The sequence below is a fragment of the Bemisia tabaci genome, chromosome 7 (assembly GCF_918797505.1).
Source record: "Bemisia tabaci chromosome 7, PGI_BMITA_v3".
In the NCBI taxonomy this organism is placed as follows: domain Eukaryota; kingdom Metazoa; phylum Arthropoda; class Insecta; order Hemiptera; family Aleyrodidae; genus Bemisia; species Bemisia tabaci.
In genome coordinates, this window is record NC_092799.1 from 15,758,624 (window position 1) to 15,785,018 (window position 26,395).

At 35.8% G+C, this 26,395-nt stretch overlaps 1 protein-coding gene across 3 annotated transcripts in view; it reads left to right on the forward strand.

Moving 5' to 3' along the window:
• The first annotated feature begins 335 nt into the window (after positions 1–335).
• d4 (double PHD fingers d4) overlaps positions 336–26,395 on the forward strand; it is a 34,356-nt gene continuing 8,296 nt past the window's right edge. The window contains exons 1-6 of one of the 3 annotated variants that reach the window (XM_019040118.2): positions 336–575; positions 1,968–2,077; positions 2,601–2,869; positions 6,091–6,285; positions 8,505–8,589; positions 12,478–12,813. In XM_019040118.2, coding sequence (XP_018895663.1) covers positions 526–575; positions 1,968–2,077; positions 2,601–2,869; positions 6,091–6,285; positions 8,505–8,589; positions 12,478–12,813 — 1,045 coding nt within the window. In that variant the 5' untranslated portion in view covers positions 336–525. The remainder of the gene's footprint in view (positions 576–1,967; positions 2,078–2,600; positions 2,870–6,090; positions 6,286–8,504; positions 8,590–12,477; positions 12,814–26,395) is intronic. The other 2 variants (XM_019040119.2, XM_019040120.2) reach the window with 2 other exon arrangements.

Consider the following 26,395-nt stretch of genomic DNA (forward strand, 5'->3'; position numbering starts at 1 on the left):
TCTCAACAATCGAATACTCGATATTTGAGATATCGTCACCAAGACAATCGCATCACAATTGAATGTTGGTGAATTCTGCTTTCATTTCTCTGATGAATTTTGCCAATTTTTGGGATTCGAATGATTCTATAGGCTCATGCGCAGGGGCTATCGTCCTTTTTATGGCTAAAAATCCAAAATCTGCCGAGATTTTACACCCAATTCATGCGATATATCGCATGCCAGTTCGACCACTTCACTTGAGCTGGCTTGCCCTGAATTGTTGAATCGTTATCGAATGACCTCAATCGATAGATAGCCTTGCCAAGATAGGGATCTATCGATCAAGTTTATTCGATAGCGAAGCCAACATGGCCGGCCGCTTGTTTGTGCTTTTAGAGACAAAAATGTCCAACAATGTATTTTTTAGTGTTTTTATCTAACTATTTGTGATAGTAATCATTAAATTTTCTTGTTTTCTACATGTTTAAGTGTAACTGTTTATAGCTCTTATTTCTTTACTTATTTTGGTTCTATAATTTCAAAATGTGTGATATCAAAGTAGTGAATCCAGCTGTGCTGAAATCAATAGAAAGGTATACATTTTTTTTAAATGTAATATCTTCAGCTGCTCGCTTCTGTGGCCCCTCTTTCGAGTGGGGTCTCATCTATGTACTTAGCTATGTCGCTCATTTACTTGATCGAATGATCTATCTTACTTTAATTCTACCTTACTTCACCATTATTCTAGTTTGCCTTTGTTCGCTCTACCATAATACTTTGTCGGCCATCTGCAGACAGCTCTATGGCATTGCATTTGAAGCCACCGTCAGTGCCAATAAACTAAGTATTTAACTAAGTAAAGGACTTCTACACTGTAGAAACCTTGCACATTTATTCCTCTTTTAGTGATTTGATGCACCTATAACTGCTGAAAGATGATTTTTTCCGAGGTGCCAACTGGACAGTCATGATTGGTGGGGAGGAGGGGGGCACTTGTACCTTGTAAGGTGATTCGATGGTTGCCATTTTTTGTGTCAGAGCGACGTGCAATGTATTTGACAATTTCAGCTAGGTACTTCTCATTTTTATTGAATTTTGAGATCACACTTCTCTTGTCATGAGTCTAATGAATTCATGTACCTGAGAAAGAAATTCAACATATTAAAGTAGGGTTTTTTCAGATGAAAAATATTGCATTGGAGTGTGGTTTTGATATCAATATCGAACGTGATACTTATCCTCTTAAAAAACCCTGCCTTTGATACGTCAAATTTCTTTGTCAAATTTGGTACATGAATTCTATAGTCTCATGACAACAGAAGTGCAATCTCAAAATTCGAAAAAAATGACAAGAAGCTAAAATTATGGAACGAGTTAATGCAATACATTGCATGTTGCTCTGATCCAAAAAATGGCAACTGTCGAATCATCTAAAGGCCAAGGGGCCCTATAGATCCCCAGTTGGTGTCTGGAATTTTGCAAAGTTGATGTAATACCACCAACTGCACGAAACTCTGGAAAAAGGGAGCTGATAATAACACTGATTTTCTGTTACCATTAGTATGTTTCGGGCTTGTATCGGCTATGTATTGTCTCTTTTGGCTTGTTTACTCCGTTTTTGTTCATTTGAAGGTTCCTTCTTGTCATTCTTTTCGCCTATTCAAGAAAAACATTTGAATCAAGGAACGTAGGTTTATCGGATGAAACATATAATCTATCTTTTTTGTATCAGCTCTATTACTCATGATTGATATCAAAAGGCTATCAGTAGTTGCTGGAACTCAGTTTTCTCCCCACTTTCAAAGCAAAAAAAAAAATAAATGATTTTATCAAAGGTGATTTTCCTAAAAAAAACTTTAGTAATAGCCATGAGTAGGTTATAATGACGTTTTCGTAATATTTACAATGCCTTCCTTGCTACTTTTAGAACAGTCTTTTACCTAGAGCAATAATCATTCCACGTCTAATGCCCTTTTTTTTTTCAGTTTCATGAGCGATTCAGCATACAGAGAGGCTCTAGAAAATTCAACAAACTACAATACCAGAATATGTATCGAGCGAAGACTGCGGATGCCATTTTTGGATTCACAAACAGGTAATTTTCTTTAAAAATCAATTCATTATTACCTAGGTATGTATTGTTAGACTTTGTTATTTATGCAGCGAAGCCAGTCATCAAGAGATTTCCATATTTATGATTTAAAAATTACTTTACTTTTACTTACTTTCTGTGCTACAGAAGGTTTTTTCTTCCATGTACCATTTTTGTCACGTATCACTGCCAAGTGTGATATGCTAATGAGGTCTATAAAGGCCCAAACTGGTATAGATATCTCGGCTGAACACTCTCCCCCCCTTAGTTTCGCACTTGTACGCATTGGAGTTCAAAAAATTTAATTTTAACTCTAATTATAATTTTTGGAACTTCTTGGCTTTGTTTTCCTCGCGAAATGGCGTGGACCCAGCACCATTTCTCCACCTTGTTACATACAGTTCGGGCCACTTTTTAGTTTTTTTTTTCATTTGTATCATTTTTGTAGTGTCAATTATATATTTTTGTAACATCTATTTTTCTAAACAAAGAACCATTCATCTATCTCCCTCTCTGTATATTTCAGGTGTTGCCCAGAATCATTGCAACCTATTTATGTCTCAGAGGCAGCGAATGCCTGGTCTAAGAGAAGGTCAGATCTACACCTATCCATCAAAACCATGGCGTAAGAAACGGCGGCAATATCTCATGAATTTCATAAGCAGCCGCAGGAAAGACAACGATTCTGATAGTAATGACATGCACACTATCAGCACTGTAGAAAACCCTGCCATAGTCAGCAATGAGGACAGTAAGGACAGCTCAAGCAAAGATGAGACCACTGCTAAAGTCGCTGTAAGCTCATATTTTTTTTACCAATTCATGTTTCCTCTGCTAACATTGACTCACAACTAAGTAAATCTGATTTTTTGTTGGCTGTTGTCAATAGCCAGCTCCTATATCTTTGTTGCAAGAGCACCTCTGCTTCTTTTCTCTTCCTTAGAATATTCCTTCTTTCCTTAGAAACCCGACACCACTACAGACTTTTAGAACAGTAAATTACAGCCATAGGTATCCCTCAAATCATCAATCATTGTTTAAGTTTATGCTAGTAGCTTTGTTTCAGTCCGGGTATCTTTTTTCGCTCTGCTTGGGATTAATTTTTTTAGCATTATAGCACAGGAGAGAAGTTGCAAATTTCAAAAAACAGAGCAAATTTACAAAAAATTTTGCCTGATGATTAAAAACAGAAAGAAATTTTTCTTTAGTCATGGCGCCCTGGCAAAATTTTAAAAAGCAAGTTAGGTAATTCTATAAGGGCCATATCAAAAGTAAGTTTCTCAACTTTTTTTCGGACTCCTCGGAACGTAATAGGAAAAAACCCAGTACATTGTTGGGAAGCCCATACCCGCAGCCTTCTAACTGTAGGTATAAAAATTTTGAAATTTGTGCCATCAGTCAGGAAAAAACTCAATTTTTGTGGGAGCCTTCCGAACATTTCCTGCTAACTTTCGAAAAAAAGGTACAGGAAGCGAATGCACAGCAATTTAAAGAATATGATGATATCTTTTTTTCTTTTGACAGCATCGCTTTCTTAGTTTTCTGGACATAATTTCCATCTAGGAGGACACATTTTTCACAGCGGAAAATGAGCTGTTTGATACCAAGGGCAAAAAAGTCCGCATCCAAACTTTTGAGAAATGTCATCACGCTGATCCTCAAGTGTTAGTCTGAATCAAACCTCAGAACAGATGATAGTCAGAGAGAGCTAGATCAAGACTGTACAGAGCATGGGGCAACGATGGCTGTGATAAAATATCACTCGCAGTCCGCTTGCAGTTGGCTGGAAACGTTCTGGAAGGCTTCCACAAAAATTGAGTTTTCTCGGTGACTACTTGCACAAATTGTAAAATCTTTATACCATTGAAAAGCTGAAAGTATGGACTTTTCAACAATACATTGAGTTTTTTCCTATCACATTTCAACCCTTTATGACATGAATTAATTATGGATCTCCAACGTAGGGGATACTAATCTATTTTGTAGCTTGCATAAAAATTATGGAGTATCAAATGGTTTTCAGAGTTTTAAATTTTTGGGAATCAGTCATTTAAAGGAAAAAAAAAACTAATTTGCAAAATCATGCCACAGAGAAAAGATTAAATTTTTAAATATCCCCATAAAACGTTGTTACAAATTCGTAACGCTATGGCATAAAGAGTTAAGTCTGTGGAAAAAAGTAGGAAAGCTTACTTTTTGCACTACCCTCATTTGGAATTATATTTTGAACACTCTACAGGGATACCTAGAAAGCAGATGATATCAACATTGGTTCTCATATCTTTCTTATTTTAAAATTAATTCTTCTCACCTCAGTCACCACGGATGCCACTTTCTTATAATTCTTTTGCTAAAATTATCTACCATTAAGTTTATCTTCATGCTGTGCTGTGCTTTTATTCCAGTTTTATTTCCAAAATAGGTTTCTGTATCAGAACTCGAAAGAATTATTTCATTCCCTGTATTTCTGAATACTTAAGATCATCAGCAATCAGAATGTGTTGATGGTGAAACTGCAGAAATGAGAATCTCGGTTTGTGGTGTTGCAGACTCTCTGTCATACTTTATTTTCTACATGGAAAACTACTGAACGTCATTTTTTGATAATTTCAGAGATTTTTCTGCTTAACAAAAAAAAAATACTCTGTGAAAATTTCAAGCCATGATATCAGTTTGGTCTCTCTTTAAAAAATTAAATAGGAGCAGAGATTTCAAAACACCGCAACGGAGGTATGCATTTTTGCAGTTTCACCGTTGATATGCGCCCTTGCTCCAAATTACAGTGTACAACATTGCATTTACCATTTGCAAAAAACTCCTTTATCTTGAGACAGAATGATGCACAGTACCCTGTGCATGAAATCAATTCAATATTTGACTGACATCGCTCCATCAATGCTTTTGGTGTGCCTATGGTCATTTTTATAGTGCTTTTGCTGAGGGGAATCATGTTCATTGGAATAGTGTAGTTCAGCTTTTCTAACTTCTTTTCTAGAGGTGTCTTCTCTGTTCCGGGTAAACTATCAAAAATAGCTTTGTTAAAAAGAGGAACAATAAGTAGACCCTTACCTATAGCCATCGGAGTTTTCAGAAGTGTCATAAAGAAGCTGTTGCCATGTTCATGAGTTTTATGGGCTAAGTAGCCCAACAGACTGAAGTACAAGGCAAAAATGCTTTGAATCAAAGCTCATGCAGCTCCAATAGCACCTGTTGTTGCTGATAAGATTTTGAAGGCAGTTTTGTGAGGAACTGAGGGTCTACCCCCCCCCCCCCCCCCCTTATTTTCTCTTGAACAGTTCCCTAGTATGTTTCACCCGTGTCCTTTCCATTTGTATATAGTATAAGAGCAAAACTCGACTATCAGTCAGCAATCGATTCTGGGGTGGTCTGCAATCGTACGCCAAATTTGTTTATTTTTGTTTTCTTGACCAAAGGTAGAAATTCTTTATTCTTTTTATGAATCAATCCAAGTGATATAAAACCATATTGCAGGGTTCAATTTTCTATTATCAACTCAAGTTTTGACAAATTTTTACAAGAATTTTAACCCTAGGACCTCTGCAGGGTTAGTCTCCCTTTTACTTTCAAGCAATGGGGAGGGGGGTTATCAATTACATAGTTGGCCTCCAGCCTCTTTACTCGGTGAATGGCAAGCCTATCCCTAAAAAAAGACTGATAGTTGTACAATATCCTCTCTATTCTAATAAAATCATTTTTAAGAGGCTCGATGGGTGGGGTAAGGAAGAAGAATAAGACGGTCGATAGGCTGGGGTGAGAAAGGGGAGTTCAAAGTCCCTAAGTGGGAAAACCGCCAATGGCCCGCACAGCGCCGTTGGGGTTGGGTCGCGTAGCGGCCAGGGGGTGGAGCCTCCTAGTTTGCTTACCTAAAGACATTTTTCAGCTCTCATCTTCTTCTTCAGTCTGAGGTAGGATTTGCTTTAAAAAACTGAATTTTTTCATGTCAGCCATTAAAATGAAACACTGCTTTTATGAGGGATGCATATTCTTTGTGTTAGGAGTCCTCTTGGTATTACGATGAAATGGATATGCATGACTTGGACGGTTTTGATGAACCGGATGCAGATTCAGATATGGACTACGAAGAACCATCGAAGCGTCGCAAAGGTAAAAGTCGCAGCAAACCAGCTAGCCGCCAATCACCAGCAGTTGATTCACCAAGCAGGAGAGGACCTAGCGGAGGAGGATCAAGGGTTTGTACCGGCAGCTTTTTAATTTTAGTTTTTGATATGTGTTCTAATTAAGTTTTACCTTCATAGCTAGCAACAAACAGGTAAATTTTTATCACAAGTATGTGGAAAAAGCTAGCCCCAGGTAGGCAACGGAGAGGGCGTCCAGCCAAGTGGTGAGTAGAGGGTATCCGTGAAGAGATGGAGAGATGCCAGCTTCCGGAGGATCTCTACCATGATAGATTCTTGTGGCGGGTAGGCGTTGCAGAGCGCCCTAGCGCGCCGTAAAAGCGGCTTATACATACATACATGTGGAAAAAGCTAAAGGAATAGACACAGGATATACCAAGATCAACAGAGATGGCTTTCTGAGGAAGATCAGTAAGAATTTATAAAAGAGATCAGGTCTGTAATGCTCGAATGCATCAGATCATGAAAATGACATTGTGTTTAATGTCATGATCAAACAGTTAGTTTTGTATTATCATGTGAGTAGAATAACTGTAGGAAGGCTGCTGGAAAAAGTGCTTGATTTGGTTCCTCCAAGGAAAAGACGGAGGGGACGCCTAGCGAAAGGGTGGTGGAATCAAAATTGAGGAAATGCTGGCTTTCGGAAGGCCTTTGGGAGGATAGGGGTCTGTGGGTGTTTGGTGTTGCAGAGCGCCAGAGAACGCTGTAAATGCATCTCTAAGGCTGGAACTTGGTTTTTGGAAACACTTAATTCTTTAACTTGATGGAAAGACAAGATATTTTTGCGCCTGGGTATAAAAATTCCTGTTGTAAGAGGAATTTCCTCCTTTTTTTTTAAATCCTATGTAATTAGATGTAATTTATAGTAATCTTTTGAAATGAATATTCTAAGAAAGTACAACAGGCATTAATCGCAGGGAAACAGGAAAACGAGAGAGAATCTGAAATTCAAAGGGAACTTTGTCTCTCTCATGATGCACAGTTCTAGATTGCTAATTGGATTGATCAGAAAAGTGTTCTTATTTTAATTCTGCGTACTTTCTGGTATGGTCTTATCTGAGGGGCAAAAGGAACTATGTATCAATCTCAAAAGCCTTATGTGAAGTACTCTCAGTGATCTTGTTGAAAATACAAGCTGCCATCAAATCATAACTTATTCACAATTTTTTGCCATTTTTATTTTTGTATTTTTTTAATATTAGTTCTATACATATGTACTACTTGTGTTTTATGTTCGTGCCGGAAGCAATCACCACTTTTAATCCATTCACTCAACTGTGCCATTTCATTTGCATTTTGCTTTCATTGAGCAGTATGTTCATGGACTAAATTATTTGATTCATATATTTATTATCATATTTTACATTATATACATCAGCTTAAGCTTGGATTAAGCTTGCCATCATATCTCTTTTTGTATTTACTTATCACCGCAAGATTTGAAAAATGTTTGCTTTACCTGTCATAGTGTGCCACAAATAGCATAACACATTTTGGTAAGACCACCTGTAGCTTCCTAAAAATTGGTTTAATTGTTATTCTTCACTCTAAAGAGTTTGGTGTGTGTAAGAGGGGTGCAGGAGCGTCTTAACTGGCAGGTTTTTCAAGGTCGAGCATTAGTTTGGGAGATCTCAAAAGAAGTTTTAAAAAAGGAATGATCCTGGAAAGAGATTTTGAACTGTGGAGGCCAGTTTGTGTCTATTAAAGAACGATGTACTACTCATGAAGTGGTGGAAATTTCCAAGTAACGAGAGAAAAAGTGGCCATCACTTCTGGTAAGCACTTTGTTGAACTCACAAAAAAGCCAACACTGTAAGATATAAATCAATGTTTTTTATCAGTGCAAGTCTTGAGATAAAGTATAACTGGACTGAATGAGACTTGAATCACGTGAAGAATTTTCTTTACAGGTTAAAAGACAAATTGTTGTTGCCAAAGAGATTTCTAAGCTATCTTATGACTCAACAGATAGCTTATTGTTAGTTGACAGCATAGTGTGTGAGCAGTTGAATTATGTAAAGCAACAACTATGTATTCAATTCACATGTTTGAGTATCCATGTTACAAAATAGTTAACATCACTTTGGCCAAAACCATGGTGCTGATAATGTAAATTTGTTCTGTTGATTTCAAAACAATGGAACGAATATTTATTGGTATGAAATGTCTTTCTATAAAATAATTGTTTTATTTGTGAACCTGAACATGTGCTACCACATGCTATCATCATGTAAATTTTTACTTCAACTTCTTTTACCTCTGTGTACCTACAGAGTTCTGCAGCCGCAGGGAGAGGGAGGAGAAAAAATATGGCGTATGCTGATCTAACGGATACAGACAAACCTTTCTCGTGTGATCGTAAGTAATTTTGCTCTTGTCTTCGCCCTTCACATGTCTGGCCTTCAATCCTTGTTCGTTCCATCTTCAAATTTTCATACCGTCTAAACAAAGACCCTTGTTGGATCTATCATGATTTTTAAGTGGTTAAGAATTCATCTTCTTTTCTCACTATGCATATTTCATTTTATTCTTCAGTTCTTATTTCTTTGTGCCTTCTGAAATTCACGAGATGGGAGAACCTGCATTTCCCCCTCTTTTTTCTCTTTTTCCGGTTAGTGTAAAGCATAGAGCAAATAAATGTTTTATGCGTTCTCTTGATTGGAGGCCTAATGAACAATTGAACAGTTATTTTCTAGTGCAGAATAAACGGCTGTTAGCCTTGTCGACAACTTTTTTTAAACTGTAAAACTGGAAGAAGTTTTTCCTTTGTCAATTAGTATCATAATATTCACAAAACGTCTAGTCATTTAAAAAAATGGTGATGAAATCATTCAAATACTACTCCCCCCTCCCCCAAAGTTTATACAAATTAGAACATCCTCCCCCAAATTTTCTTTAATATTCAGTTAATTATTCATTAACATGTATTTCCTCTCATCGGACCAGAGGAAATTGTGGGTAAAGGGTAATTTTCTGTTTCATGTCATGTTACCTCTTTTTAACATATTTTGTAAATGTATGTTCTATCAATCAAGATAGGCAAAATTACATTTATCATTCGTTACTTATCATGTACATTAAATGTTCAAGTGTAAGTATGCATGTTGTTTAAGTTTAAATTCAACCAAAAAAATGTATGGTTCCAGGAGAGGCTCATTACACGTTTTATCAATTTATTTATTTATTTTTTTAATATTATCATTCTTTTCAGCTATTTATTCTCAGTTTCTTGGTCTGGTTTAAAAATTGACCATCCTTTTTGCAAATAAGGTACTTATCACATTTTCCCTCTTTGAAATTTAGCATTTATTTATAAATTGTTTATTGAATGACCTAAACCAAAAACATGTTTGTGACATTTTTTATGTATTTTCAAAGGGATGTGAAAAATATTGTAGTATCTCTATTGCTGTAATGAAGCCATTTTTGACGATACAGCCAACATTGTGAACTTAAAATATCAGTAAAAGTTATCGCATCCTGATATTTTCGATGCCCCAATAGTGTACAACAAAATTCATAATTAATTCAAAGAAAGAGAATTCTTTGAAATTTTGCATTACTTTAAGTGTAAAATTAATGTATATTTACATTGCGGTTTGGCTGTCATGCACTTCAGAGGATTGAAAGCCCATTTTGCAAGTATGGTAGAATTTACTAGCAAAAAATAGCATATCTGTTATAGATTTTGATGCTTATAACCAAAATTCTTGACAGAGTCTTAGGCTCGTAAGAATATTGTTTGCAATAATTGAAAACTTAGGTCTTTATCATAAAGTACAATTTACCTATGCTGAAGGTTTCCTCTGTTAGTGAGAGAGTTCATTGAAAAATGCTACATATCTGCGATTCTTTTTGTGATCAACTTCTTTGTTTAAAATACTCCATTTTCATGACCTGAAAGAATGTGCACCACTGTGTCCAAACCTCGAAACAAAAAGTGGTGTGCATGCAATCTCTCTGCTCAGCAAGGTGTAAAGTTTTGCAAGGGTGCATTAAGTGGGTCAGTTATAAACTAGGAAGTTGCTCATTCCGTAAGCTGTGCGCTTAGTACTCCCTTAATAGCTTTTGATCCATAGTTCGTATCTATTGGCTAAAATTATGAGTAAAATTTGAAATCTGTGAGAAGGATCAAAACTTGTTAGTTTTGAAGAATAAATTTTATTTATTCCAAAAATGTAAGAGAATTTGGACAAATGAAAGAGCCTTGTCCAGATCATAGAGTTACCAATCCAATACAATACTTTTTGTTCACAACCGAGCGTTTTTTATTTTATTTATTCATTTTTTAAAACAATAGCTTGACCTCTGAGCTTTCAAATATGTTTCTAAAGTAGGACTCGTTTTATCTATTTTCATTGAAATTATCTAAAGTTAGTAATTTTTTACCGTTCGGATAGAGCGGTATTGAATTCATTTTTGACTCTAGTAAGAAGAGCTATCAAGTCAGCAGAGGTATCTCTTAATTAGAGCCATCCACATTATCAAAACTGCAACTGCATAGGGAAAATGGGTGTACAAAAAATTGCATTCAAGCCAGCTATGATGCGGATGATGCTTTCTTGCGCTTTCTCCGCTGCTGGCCAATATCTTTGCATTCACATTTTACAATCAATAACTTTTCTAAGCACATCTCTGTTTGAGCATACAACTTCATCTTGTTCGATCCGATCCAGCCACTTAGAGTCGGGACGGATTTTGGCTTTTCTTCATCTCTTCTCTCTTCCTTTCTCTATCCCCTGAATCAAACTGATCTGAAAGCCGCCATCTTATCTAAAACAGCTCTACTTCATTCTGTGCAGTTTCTCACCTCTGTTTGTATGTGTGTCCGGCAATGCTGCCATCTGTAACTAACCCTTCATGTTTGCATGAATGATAAGACTGTAGGCGTTTCCATCATTGTTTAGGAGACATGATGTCAGAGGATGCAAGGACTGTAGAATCTCAAGTCACATCTGGAAAAGCAGGGAAAATATGAAAAGTCTCAGCCGTTTCTCTTGAATTTTGGAGTATTTCGTTTATTCTATGGTCTTTTTTTATACCATCTGGCTGGTGAAATTGTAAATACTGGTCTCAGAATACTACATAATTTGAATGGAGAATTTTCATGCGCGGTGTGCATGGATGTTCTGTCCATCTTTGTGAAGACATGAAGTTTTGGAATCCATGCTCTTATGTCCATACTTCAGCAAGATGATGATAATGATGATGTAGGTTTTGCAGTTCATGGTTGTTTGAATATGGAGTGGAATTATGGTGCAGTTACAATCAAGAAGCTAGATTCTGGGGAGAAAGATAATATATTTGATGAGTTCATCCTTGAAAGAGTATTAGGTCTCCTTGACCTTGTATGTTGTTAGATTCACCTCAGCAAGCTGACATCTGTTAAATTTGTAGTATAACAGCCTAACTAACTGAGTCCAAATCAAGATTCACAGTTGAGGGAAAAAGGCATCATTCTTATAATTTGTTTGTAATTTGGAAATAAAATCGAAACTTGTACATGACTTTATATCCATCGTTGTTAATAATTTATATCTTTTGTGTTTTGTAAGTTGGTTGATAGGAACAATTTTCATCAGTCAGGCAAATTCTGCCTTCGTTAGGCTTCATCTTTATCACACCGGAATTCTCGTTGTCCTGTTGTGTTTTAACAATGCATCAATAGGGAATCGTTTGTGTCAATCTTGGATAACAGATTGACACAAATGATCATCAGAATCGATTTATTTCGTGTTTTACGTTCGAGCAACTAGGCATCAGGTTCTGTTGACAAGACTGTTATATTTCTTCATCTCTTTTATGATGGTCAGATATTTTTTGGAGCTAATTTAGTTGAGTCCGTCCATCATCGAACATGAATATTTTCCAAGTTCCATCAGTAAAATTTCATGCATAGGCAGCATTGTTTTTGTTTGTGTTGGTGAATGTTTCTCTCAATACCTCTTTCCAGATCTTTCTCGTTCATCTTAGGCTCAACCAAGTGCAAGATTTGTATGCGTCAAGTAGGAACAAATGAATCTTCCAGCGTGGAGTAGTGCAAGGCCTCAAAGTGGAGCCGGTTGGTCGAGGCATAAACCATATTGGAGTAAACTTTATGATTTTGTAGGAAATACTCAAAGACTACTAAAATTTCTCGTCTGTATACTAAGAAGAGAGAGGGACTGCGTGACACTCAATGGACAAATTAAGCGCGAGAGTTTAGCTGTAGTTTGATTATTGTATAATCAATTCTTTTGCCGACAGTTTGCGGAGCTCGTTATAAAACCCGCCCTGGATTAACATACCACTACACACATTCTCATAAAGAAGGGCGTGTGTGCACCGTTCAAGGAGACGAAGATGCTAGTCAAGAAGGGCCCCCTTCATCGCCGGCGAATAAAGATAAATCTCCAGCGGTACCAACCGCCTCAGGTGCTGTTTCACCGGCGAGCATGACGCCCCCCCAGGCCGGTGCCGGGGCCTCCACCAATAGCGCCTCGGCTAACTTAGCGCCTCCGGCTCAAGCAGGGATTTCCGCCGAACAAGGCCCAGGTTGGGGCAAATTTCAAGACAGTTACCTCACCTTCCTTAATGCTCCTGGTATGCTCACTCCGTCTCTGTCTCTTTCTGCCTGCTTCTTTGAGCCCTCTTCTGTTCCTCTGTCTCATCTTTCTCTCTCTCTTTTTAACTGCTTAGTACTCCGGTCTTCCTCGGTGCATGTTGCATGCTTTGTCTATGTTAACTTTTTTGTTTTGCATGCCTCCTCGTCGTATATAATCAATGGCGGCTGCGACATGTATTTGTATTTGCCGGTGAACTTTATTTGATTGAGGTGTCATTTATTCCTAGTTGTCTACTTTTTCACAAATTTTGTCAAGCTTCTAACTATTGTAGTGCCAAATGTAAAATTTGATAAAAACTTTATTTTTATTTTGAAAGACCCAGGAAATTATTCTAGTAACATTTTCTAGTGAAAGTAGTGAAGTCTAGTAGTGAATTCAAAGAATTCTAAATCAGCCCAACAGAATTAATTGGAATCATGGAGCAGTGTTTTGCCACCGACTGTTGAGCCATTTTTTTTCTTATAAACTTCGCCTATGCCGTTGATTTTCTTTGTACATGAAAGATGATGATTTTTAATGAAATGGGTCTCACCGCAAGAGAGCTTAAGTTTCAATTAAAAGATCCCTGTAAGTTAAAACCTTGCAGTTAAATTGTTTCACCTGAATTCAGTCATTTATCAAATAGAACCATCCAGACTTACTTTTCAGAAAAGGGATCCTCTTAACACCTTAGCTCTTTCCTAGGAGCCAAAAATGAGATACTGTTAAAAGTAGTTATCCCTCGGGGTTTTTTTTTTTCCTGTGCTTTGAAGGGGGAAAAATTATATTCTGACAACTACTGCCGCCACTTAAGCCCCAAATGATTCCATTAAAATGTGATTAAATTAAATCAATGCTGTGAAGTAGAATTTAAGAAAGATCAAATTTTTATAACATGCCCCCTATGTCCATCTGGGAAAGGAAATGTCCAGTGAAGAAGGGGTGACTGCTTTCAGTTGGTATCTGATTTTCCAAGTTTCTAAGGTAGATAGGCATATAATGTATCTGAATTCCGTAATTCCTGTAAATAGCTTTTTTCCACGAATTTTCGGGCCGTTTGTTATAAAAAGGCAAGTCCCCCAATGGAGGCGCTGTTTTGCCCTTCATGACCTCCTGCATGAGGCATGACCCATCTCTAATCCATTTTTTGCCCTGCAGCCCCAAATATTTTGAAAGGTTAAGGTCTGAAAACAATAGATCTCTTATATCCAGCCATGTTGCGTATTGATTTTAAGTTTTTCTGTGTCCTTTTAAACATTGTTTAACATTAGTTTAAATACATTTTCAACACAAAAAAACAAAAATCAGCTCCAGAAAATTTCAAAACGTGTCGATTGAAACTTGTCAGTTGAAGTTCAGGTTGAAGCCATATGAACCATTTTGACAGTAGCTTCCATATGTAGTAGCCATTTCATACTTCTTAGGGAAAAATTCTGAAACTAGCGCATACATTTTTAAACGGATGAATTCTTAGCTGCAACACAACTAAGTTCAGGTGGTTATTGACCTAATCTAATCAGCGCTGCATGTGACTGCGTAATGAACACTGTTGGGTTGGCATGTGAACAAGAGAATAAAATCCGTGTTCAACTTACAACCTTTTACAAGGAACTACAACTCATAGTTTCCAGTCAGTGGTCGGAGAAAAATAGAAAGTTGGGAAATATACTGCAACCTGAAAAAGTCAAGGAACTCATAAGGAGAGTTGGAGAATTTTGGCAGTAAAGCTTTAAGTCAGTAACCTCAGTTTGTACCTTTCAAATGAGTAGGAACAACTTCCAAGTACCTATTTTCTTAAATTGAATCTCTAGAAATGATATTGTATTTATACTTCAGCAGAGCCGGGGTAATTATAAGAAAGAAGAATTCTAAATCGAGGTTTTGATCAAAGGTCAGGTTCCTAATTTTTAGGCCCCAAGTAAAAAATCTCAATTCTAAGTGATGCATCATTTTGAATACTGAAACTCATTTTTACAAGGACTTGGCATTTGGTACTTCCTTTTCATTTTGTGAAATAACCTTGTCGGGGCAAAGAGGGAGCAGAAAAATTTGAAGCGGATAGTGAAAACTTTTAGTCTCATGCATGTATAACTGTCCATGTTATGACGAGGAAGTAGGAAAATTCAATCAATGGAATGTAATTAAGTTTTGAGAGAGAGTGGAACAGAGAGGGAGAGAGAGGGAATTCTGATATGCAAAGGTGTCAGAGGCGGAGTAGACAGGGTAGCGGCTGATGAAACCTAGCCACGTCTGTTCGACTGGTCTCATGACAGGCTAAGACACAGGATCTCTGCATTGGTATTTATTTGTATACTGTTAAGGTACCTTTTTCACTGTTATTACTGAAGTACAGGAAAACAGCAATGCGCAGAATGAACCTGCCTATGTGGAGTTTTCATCGTAGATATAATTTTCAGTTAACTTGTTTAAGTTTCTACTGGCTCTTTGATTTTAAAGTCAACATTCGAATCCCATTCCCAGATCATTTCACTGAGGAAGTGAGTCTTGAATTTCAAAGAATCAACCTGTGTAGCACTAGTCCAAGGTGAAAACGTTAACATTGAAAAACCTAGGTTTAATTGCACTACCAGCATTGAGGGAAATGGTTTTCATATGGATCTGTAGGGATTAGTTCAGCAAATAGTCACTGCATCGATTTATTGATTTCTACTATCATTATGGTTCGTTTTGGAAAAACTCAAGTGTTGGTCTGCAATTAAACCATCATGAAGAGCTTGTACAAAAAATTAACCGACAAAACCCTAAAATGATTCAGTTTTAATTTTTCAGTACTCCTAGTGAATAGTGATTTAGAGACCTAACACTGACCTTACTTGGTAAATTTTGAAGGCAATTTTTTGTACATAGGTACATTAATTCATGGTTTTTGTAGTTACTAACATTTCCTTTTTTTCAAAAATGACTACCTACAGACCTCAAATTTAGAATGTATTGATACCCCCGAAATGGGAAGATCCACTATCAGTCTGCACCCTAAGGTGAATCTACCCCATAATGTCAGAAGAAACTGACTCATTGCAAAGCTTGAATACAACTTCAAAATCAGCAATAATTTTAATGGTGTGAAATGCTTGTTAAAATCTGACCCTTGAAAGTTGTCGCATCAAACTTATAAAATGCACAAATTCATCAAATGAGCTTTAAATTTTCAAAAGCTAAGACTGCGAATTGATCCCTTCTCTGCTTACAAGATACTTGTAAGTGCTGAAGAGCTATTATTTTACTCTTACAAACTTCAAAAAAACCTCTGCGACCACTAAATGTAATTTCTAATCCATAAATTTAAGACTCTTAAACTCAGCTATGATGTTCCCTTTACGTAAAATTTTAATGCAGGGCAGGGCAGATTCACCTTAAAGACAAGAATATTTTTAAGGGTGTATTACGAGTGCGTGTGTTTGTCTAGAGTTTTAAAAGCTGCTTAGTAGTAGAGCTTAGTAAGCATGATCATTCTTGCGGCTTTTTATGTTTTGTTTTCAAAGGATGAAGAGGACGAGGTGAGGAATTGCAATACGGCTCCATCGTTTCACTTCTCCAGCTCACTGACCACTGCTCTGCCTTCGTTTCTCACGTTTCTCCTAAATTGTTATTGTTGTTATTATTAAAGGTTAGCAGAGGCCTGAAAATTTTGAGTTTCGAGGCTCACTTCTCATGAGGAGATCATTTCGTTTGAGATTTTCCCTGGGAAAAAAAGAATATGGTTCCTGGAAGGCAAAACGGAGCCATAGATACCTCTGCATTTCAGTTTTAAAAACTTTTAGGCACAAAACATGCCTGAACAAATCAATTCAAGCAGAAGTTATGATAGCTAAAAGTTTGTAATTTTGAGAGTTTACTTTAGAGAACAAATGCCCCTGAGTTTTATTCAGCCATGTCAATGAAACTGACAATGTGCTCCTAATTTTGATGCAGATAAAATAAAACAACCTCAATCGGTGCTGATTGGCACTTGGCAGTATTCTTTTTAAAAAAATTTAGTCACTGCCGTCTTTGCCAAAGTCTTTTTTTTTAAAAAATTTTGCTCCTAGCAACAAATTTTTTTTCCCCTTGGAATATTACTCATAATCAATTTGCAACGAACATCTTCATTTCTTGAAGAGATGTAGGTTTATTAAATTGAAGTAGTTGCGATGGGATTGCAAGCTGAGAAAGTTCCTGAAGCAACCTATGGATGTAACTCTTTGATGGCTTAACTTTTATCAGATCAACTATTCAGGAGAAGTTCTTTTATAGAAATTTCTGCAATGGGTCTGTTGCACTCAAGAGATACAGGCAAGTAAGTGTACTCTTTTTTGGTAAAATCACTCAAAAATCACGCTGAGCACGTCAAAAAAGCCTGAAATTCATTCCTTAGTTTTTCCCTAGTTTTTCTTAGTCACCACCCACCAGGTTTGTATTGACAGAGGAGTAAGAAAAATCAACCTGAATAAACAAACCATCTCGCTAACTTTTTCTATTGTATGATTTCAATCGTTTTTAAGCATTTGTTTCCTTTTTCTTTCTTTATTTTGCAAAAACAAAAGCTTTGAATCAATTGAAATCTTACGCAAGGAGAGTTTTTAACACTATGCGAAATTGTTTGTTTATTTAGTTTAGGTTTTTCTTCAGGCAAACTTGACTTCCGGCCTTCAAGAAAAACTGCCTGCATACATGGTAAATTTGAAGAAGCGTGTTACAAACCACGCAGACTGCATGCTAAGGAATGTATTTCTGACTTTTTTGATGTACCTGACTTGACTTTTGAGCAAATTTACCCTGAGTGAGAGCGTTCAATTGGCTGTATCTCTTGCGTGCAACAGATCCATTTATAATTGTTAAACCTTTTCCTGCAATTTGTTTTGCTCCCTTCATTGTCTTTAACGTCAGTGCTTAGATGATTTTATTCCATTTTGATTTTCCACATTTTGAGAAATGAAGGCGTCCTGCAGATTCAGTAGAGAGAGATGGAGCCATAAAACTGCAAACACAAAAGTTTCGGGTCTCTCGTAATATTTCTGTCAAACGCCAAGTACAGCAAAATCTCCTTTATTCTCCTCCTTCAAATAATTCTCAGCCCATAAAAAGAAAAATATGAATGTTCAGTCTGAAAGTGAGATAACAGATTATACTTGAAGTATCTAAAATGTACAAAATCTCATCAATTTAGCTCAATTAGTTAGCATGTCCAAGCTGTCCAAGCATCATGAACAGTTGGAATCGACCATTTGAATTTGAATAAAATGTCTGAGAAGACGTTTGCCAAACTCTATCCTTGTTTCAAGGAGTTTATAGAGTATTTAATTTAAAGAATTCTTGAAAAAATAGAGGTTGCTATGTTTTCTTGAAGTAAAACTTGAGTTTTTTTTTTTTTTTTTTTTTTTTTTTTTTTTTTTTTTAAATCGTATCATTTTGTCGCACAAACTAAATAAAAATCGAACTGAGTCAGACCTGGAGATTTTACTGTATTTGTCGTTCAGTGTATGTACATTTAAATGTACTGCATGTGTAGGTTGTAAAATTTAATCTGTTCCAACAGTTTAGAGCAAATATACATTTTTGTATATAAAATTCTATTAGGTAGCCAATTTTTTATTGGTCAATTTAATTGACTTTAAGATAATGTCAAACAGTTAAAAGATGCAACTAATTCTAATTTGTTAAGACGAAGAAATTAGATCTAGCAGTGTCTCTTTTAGTACACTTCGAACTATTCTCTAACAGGTCAATGAAATTGACTTGTAATGTATTAATAGTAAAAGTAGTCAAATTTTAATTTGTATAGCTTTTCCCTGGACCTTGTCCTTGCTTAGTTTAATTCTCATCACAGTTAATAATTTTAGTATGTTTTTCAACCTCCCTCTAGTCCCAAAAGAATGATTTTAAGCTACACGTTATTGCCACCTTAGCTAATTTTGAAAGTCAATTAACTCTGAGTATTCATATTATGTGGCTAAAAACTTTAATCCCTATTACAAAATTTGATCCATTTTTGATAGTCAATAACCTAACTATCCTAAAATCAAGTGAAAGAAATGCTTTTAATTCTTTATTTGTTAAAAATTCGTGAAGGAAGCTTTTTTAGATTATCAATTTTTTTTTTATATGCAAGTGATAAGTTTAATTTTGTCACTCTTTTTCATAAGTTCAAGAACGTGCAAAATGAGCCAATACGCTGCTATTTACTTATTCACCATCAAGCCATGGGAGTGTTTTTTAAATTTTTCTCCGTGTGAATAAAAATCCTGAAATACTTTTGGAATTTTTTGAATAGAATTTCAAGGCTTCTTTGCTTCTGTTGTGAAGATCTATTTTGAGGTGCATGTTTTTGTATTTTTTTGCCACGTAGTAAATGGAATTTGAAACCAAATGTTTCCAAGCAAGGATCAGTAAACTTTAAGGAATCGTTAAATGAAGGATTAATTATTACTGCGCATTGATGATCGAAATTCAGAACCTGAGGCCCTGTACACCTAAGCATAAAAACAGCATATAGAGGCATAATTGTTCTACCTATGTTCATCTTATCTAAAATTATTTCCTCTCAAAATGAGAGCATTCAAATTTCTCGATGTTCTTCCTCTATTCTGGACCTCTACCCTCTTGGAAAGATTTCGTTGCAACTTTTATGTGGGAAGATATATTCGCAAGGGTCTCATCCAGTCTTCATATAATGAGATATTTTTAGTGCCTTGTCCTGTAATTGGATATTTAGGAGCTGTTCAAGTATTACATATCACTTTTACTCTCAGGATAAGTGGTGTTCCTCTCTTCGCAGGAACATTTAATTGCATTATATTAGGGAAGAATAATTGATTATGAGCTATTTGATACATGAACAGTTTCTAAATGTTCATCTTCCGAGAAAAATTCAGGTGACTTTTGTTGTGTTCAAATTTGATTAAAAAAGAGTTTCGCGTACTGAGATGAGTCAAACTCAAATCATTGAAATATTTCGCGTCTTCTTTAGATTTTACTCCTCAAATTTTTTGTTTAAGTCAGTATATTCCTATTATTTATTCGTATTTATTTAAAAATAAACATTTTATCCTACTTTTGAACACTATGCAGGTTGTTTATTATGCATCCAGAAGTTAATCCTCTTTCGACCTTTGCATTACTGAGGAAAAAGATCAATTTGGAAAATTTTTGATACCTTTCTCCCTCCAAATTTCGTTGGTTTATGTTTTCAATCTCTACTTTAAGGGTATATGACCTAAAGGCTAACCTAGATTTTCCTATTGACAATATGCCCAGTCTGGAGTTAGGATAGGATACTAAATTCCAAATTGCAGTCATCAATATGAGAAGATGAGTTTCTGCAAAATTATGTGCTTGCTCTCAAGTTAAAATAATTCACAGGTGGAAGAAAAGAAAATAGTTCAAAATACCAACATTAAACTAATTTGTTGCCTTCTTGCTTATGAGCTTTACAAATTTATCTGTTAAAAGTGATAAGAAAAGAAAAAGAAATACCTGAAGCGTACAATCAACAATTCAAGTTAAATATTTCTTTTTCTCTTTTGTTTCTCTCCTCATTTCCTCTTTTCTCTCTTGAAATTTAAATTTGAGGTACAATTCACAGTGTTTAGCATTGTTCTTGACAAAATTCTTGACTGTCGTTGAAGCTGTCATTTTGCGATACTTTTTGTGCTGTATTTATGGTGTTTTTGTTAAGTAATTTGCAGTAGGTGATGATAGTTCCTCATTTAGTTTCTTTTAGTTGCTATTCTAATTTCTACTCATGATTAACAGTCGGTATCGTGCTGCTTTTTAAAACTCTTTCTGTGTAAATTGCTTGCTTGCATCAAAATTTGATTCATTATTGAAGCTGATCGATTACCACCTATTTGCTCCAGAATCAATCAATAAAAATCAGAGTTTAGACGAGTATGTTCTTTGACTTCATTGAAGGTTTACATAACTCGATCAATTTTAAAGATTTCACGTCACTAGGATAGTATCTCATCACAGGCATAACAATAACAAACTCAAGAAAATCGGTCACCCTTCATCAGGCCTAATTATATTTTGGACTTTTTCATACCTTTTGTACTTACCGATTTGTAGTAAAATTGGGAAATAACTTTTTATTGAACAAATCAGGAGCATGTCCTAAAGCTGTTTGGTGCCTTATTCATATCTCTAGCACGAGCAATGATATATAGTAATGCCTTGATAACTTCTACTGTAAATTTCCTGTTCACTTCCTAATAAGTGGCTATTTTTTTACTTACATTTAGTTTTATACCTCGTAATAATTATGAAGCGCATGTCCTCTTACTTCATTTTTGTACTTGCTGATGTTCGGTGTTAATGTCAGTTCAAACTTCTCTTTTACGGAGGTTATTTCTTGAGCCTGCTTGATGCTGTAGTCGAAAAGTATAACAGGTTTCATGAATTTTCAGTGCAGAGAAATGGAAAGTTTTTACAATTTTAAAGATACATTTTTATCTCTCTAATACCATTGAACCATAAAAGCTTGATTTGTTTTGAAAAAAATGAAAAACCCCTCTGATAGTAACTTGTTTACTGCTGTTGTCCGTGGCTTTTATCATTAAGCAATATGAAACACAGTCAGTGACTGATTCAGTGATTGAAGTAATTAATTAATTATGTACATAAGTATCAAATTCTTTATTTTTACAATGTGGTGACTTGACTGTTTGGCCTGACCAGGATAATAACCCTGCGCTAGCATTTGCATAATTGCAATCTGGAAGGTGAAATTGTGGGGTATTGAAAGTTTTCAGAGAAGTTATATAGTAAAATCTGTGAACATTGTTAAACCATCCCAAGTTCATCGTATGAAAGTAAAAATCCCTATTCGTCAGTGCCATATTATCTATTTACAAATGGGTCTGCGGGATAACTTTTTTTGTATTCTGCGTACCAACATCTGAACATCAAGTGCACATTCAAAGCAGTATACATCTAGAGGCCAAAGTAGCGGTTGGTAAGGGCTCACATTCTGTACTGTTATAACTTTTCTGAACTGAACCTTTTAATGAGTTCAGGTCTTAGGTTCTTCTCCCTTGGGCACCTTGTATTTTTTTAAATACCAATAAAATAGAATTTACCCCTAATAGTTCAGATTAAACTCTCCCCCCCCCCCCCCCCCAAAAAAAAAAAAGGACAAAGACAAATATGTTCTAAAATCTAATATGACCAGCAAATAGGTAACATAGTGAAATTTGTTCATTTTCAAAGGTTATCTCCTCACTCCCTTTAAAATAACTCTAACAAGTAGGTTTTTCATCAGTTGTAACTCTGATCAGCATCAACAACTGTATTTGTGTACAATTTGAGCGATTATCTCTGGATTCAGGATAAATTTCATCATATAAGCTATTGAATTCAGGTGTAAAGCCTTCAGGAGGCTCAGCATTTTAGCCTTAGTCTGAAAATTTTATCCAAAGAACTAGATTTTCTGTCTGCCTGCCGAAAGCATTGTAAATGAAAGGCGATGAGTCAAATGAGAGAATGCCAAAGACAAGCTTACCATTCTGATTCAGAGTGGTTTTAAAAACAATATTCCAATTCCATATCAGTGGGTACCATTTTCATTGACGTGAAACTATCGGAAAACAAAAACACGATCCGATCAGTAGTGGCTTGAATGACAAACAACTACAAAACCAGTGTCGATTTCCTATATGAACTGAGTGAATTATAAAATTGCAAACCGATCAACAGGAATTCAATCTACACTGGGTTGATCAATACCAATTTGGTCTGAACTAATTTTTAATCGACACTATTTCAATCGAAAAGCAAAAATATGAGATTAGGGGATTGATTTTACAAATCTCATGATGTGTTTTTTGATTAACCTGGAGTAATGTTTCAAAGCAAGTGAAATAAACTTGCAAGTTTTCTGGGATTGAACTTCTGCGATTCTAGTCACAAAGAGCAGAACAAAAGTGGTTTTGAAAAGTTGCGCCTCTTTACCCGCAATAGCAGTTTACTAGATGCAAGTAGCCATCTTCTATTTTGTAACAAATGCCTTCAGCAGACCTCCTACAATAATATTTTTTTTATTTTGAGTGTAAGTGAAATTGACCTTTAAAGACAAGTATATCAACCAGGTTGCCTAGGAACTGGTTGATGAGCTTAAAGATGATTCAGAACGATTTTAGTTCACAAGCTCTGCAGCTGTCTCATCAAGTAATGACGTGAAACATTTGTAGTAATTTCCAGCCGGCCCTGACTCAAATATCTTTCTCTGCCTCAATTGATTGATCGCAAACTATCTGCATTGCTGTAAAACATCTTTGAGGAAGTTCTAATTTGTCTTGGGTCAAAGAGAATTCTTACAAAGTTAATCTGGACTTATGCCAAAGACCGCATCTCTATGAGGGCCATTAATCAAAAGCATAAATGATGCGGTTATTTGCCTATAACAGTGCAGAGACATTGGGCAAAGATTATAGGTTTTTGAAGTGCCACCGTTGAACCACTAAAAGCATCAAAGCAGATTATGATCATCGTGTGCAAGTTTGAGTTCTGTAAAAAATTAAGTTAATAAAAGTTTCACCTGATCCTTCATTAAATTTGCATTTTTGAGCTTAAATAAAAAATGGCCCCTTTATCTTGAATAGGTCTCATTCAAATTAGTTACTATTTTAATGAAACCTTAAATACCTAAATACTAATAATGATAGAAAGAATGAGGAAAACCAATTTTAAACTAAAAGAAGTCTGTCTCTGTCTTTCCTTAGTCGAAGTAGTGTGTTATGTATGATGAAACTAACAACTTCAGTGGAATTGTATTTGCTCTTGCTGTAGCTGTTGTTCGGAAAAGTTTTGGCTCTCTTCTTCCTTTCCTTTCCTTTTATGGTTATGTGTACACTCTTTCTGCATGGTTCTATCTTTCTTAAGTGCTCATTGAAAGCAGTTGCGCCATCCTTCAGTATCCTTTTTTGAAACTTCAATCCTCTCTCCTTACCTCTTCTGTCTCAATCTTCTCAAGAACTTTTTTTCCAGTAATAAGTTAAGTTTTAGTTTAAGTTTTAGTTGTTTAAGCACAGCAATACACTGAAGACATGCTCTAGTCTTTGAACCGGTTTTACAAGTAATTTGAGCTTATCATCTACACTCCAAGTTAAGTGGTCAAATTTCAATGCTCTCTGATCTGGAACTGTAGCAAATCTATGACACAAGTCCCTATTTCTTGTGAATACTACTTTCAAACCTTTGAGCACTCTTCAGTTTAATGCAGTTTCAAAAGTTTCATCCAAAACGGAGCTAGCATTCTTGTCACTGAAAAAAAAGGAAGCATTTTGAGGATCCACAGAGAAATTTTCCTCTGGCAAAATATTGTATAAATCATCCTAAATTAATATGAGGGTATCCAGAAAAATAAGTTTCCCTTTTTTATAACTCAAAAGTAATAATGAATAGAGGGAATTCGAAGAAGAGGTTTCGTTGCTTATAATTTTTTGTTCTAATCTAACGACTTCTAGTTTTCAAAATTCCGTCCACAGGTTGCCAAGATATATAATTTTTTTTGCGCTCACCTCCAGTCCAATTTTTAAGTTTTGCCATGAATAGATTTCTAAGCGTAGCTGTTATGAATGTAGCATGCAAGAGAAAACATTCAATGCAGGGAACTATTCAATATGCTTACTTATACTTCTCTTCTCAATTGCTTTATAATTAAAAGCTTGAATGAAGGAAATAATGTGAAACAAACTTTTTAAACTAAAATAGTAAAAATTAGTACAAAGAAGCTCCCTCATTTTATCAAGCATGTCAAGGCACCAGTCCTTATCCCATCAGCAAAACATTTTCTCTAATTCCAAAGCCTTTTTCCATGCAATCCACAACCTTTTTGTCACCGACAAACTGTTGGCGGAAAAGACCCATTAAAGGTGTGGAAATAAATAAGTTGTTCGACTGCAAGTTTGGAGAAAAAGATACACGTGGAAAAATTGGCCATCTTAAAGTTTCCAACTTTCGTTTGGACAAGCACAGTTGTGCAAAAACAGAATTGTTCGGCTCAGAAACTTGGACCATTCTCTCTTGATCCAAGTTTTGAGTTTCTCGAGGATATTACAGAATTTTTCTGCATTGATGGTCTCATCTTGTAGCATGTTATCAGCAAGCAATATCCCTTTGCAGCCCCAGGAAACGGCTGTCATAATTGGACCACATGTTGCAATTTAGGACTACAATTTCTAGCTCATCCGTAAAAACTTATCATTAATGTGTATAGAAAAACTAATGGTACATACGTTGTTTCTAAACTGAGCCCGAAATTGTAGCTCCTGATTGCAAAATGCAGTCCAATTTTCCGCCCTGATAATGCCATCTTGCCCCATGCCGGGTTAGGAGTGGACTAAATCGGACCTGCAATCAGTGGAGGTGGAGACAGAAAAAGGCATATATCTCGGCAACTCGTTCTAAAATCATGACGCACTAAAAATTCGAGAGTACGAACATCAAAGTACTCTTTACAAATTAGTTCTACTTATCATACTTTATTAGTTGTAAAATGAACGTATCCAAATCAAAAGGAAGCCTCTCCATCGGGTCATGTACCCTGAGGCCCAATAATACATGCATGCCAGAGTCAATGTCACAATGGAAACAGTTCCTCTTGATTTAAACACTTCTAAATAGGGAAACTTACTTATGGGTATGTACACCTTTGTAGGTATAAATTAAGTAGGGGAATGAGTGTAATTTGCCAGAGAGAGTGATTCTGGGTACTAACATTATAGAATGCCATGAATAACAATTGATAAACAGCTAGCTCCATTCTATTTCAGCAGGATTTATTATTAAGTGTTTCGCAATTCTAACTCACACGATTGAAACCAGGTGGTTGAACGGTTGTTCTAAATGAAGTTCATAAACCGTACAAAGAAACAGAACAAATTTTTTTCAAAAAGTTAGTGAGCATTGACCAGAATTAGCCACTACATCAAACAGTGCGTAGTTTCCTCTCATGCTTTTTTAATCTACAGAACTCAGACGTGTAGCTTTTGGCTTTATTTGACGAATAAGCGACCTGCATACATCCCTTATTACTGTGGTAACTTACGATATCACTGTCTGAACTTATATTATTTTTCCCCACTGGAAACAAAACAACATTCTGACTTAAATTTTTGTGGGTAGATTCTATACTATCCAGAAAAAATTCACAGATAATTGCAAGGCGTTACATCGTTTTTTTCATTGTCAATAAAGGAAAATGAGAGAGGAAGCTAGGTAATGTGAAATGTTGTTAGGCTAATGCGGTGGAATTGTCGATTTTGTCACAGGATCCAATTTTAAGTACGTTTAAAATCAGCACTTCAGCTCATTTCGAAGAGTAAATTGAACAGTCCATTCGTGAAACCAACTAATCTAGAGACAGGATAGTTCTCATCTCAAATTTTCAAAACAGCTGGCGATAGTGACCTTGTTAACATTGATGCAGTAAGTTACCGGAGAAAAACAGCAGTGCAGAACTTGTTTTTATAACAGAATCCTTGCAAACCTCAAATCCTAAAAACAAAGAAGCCAATACATAATGATGATTTCTTCTGTAAGTTTAGAAAGAGGATTAGTCTTGTCTTCATTCATCCAAAGGA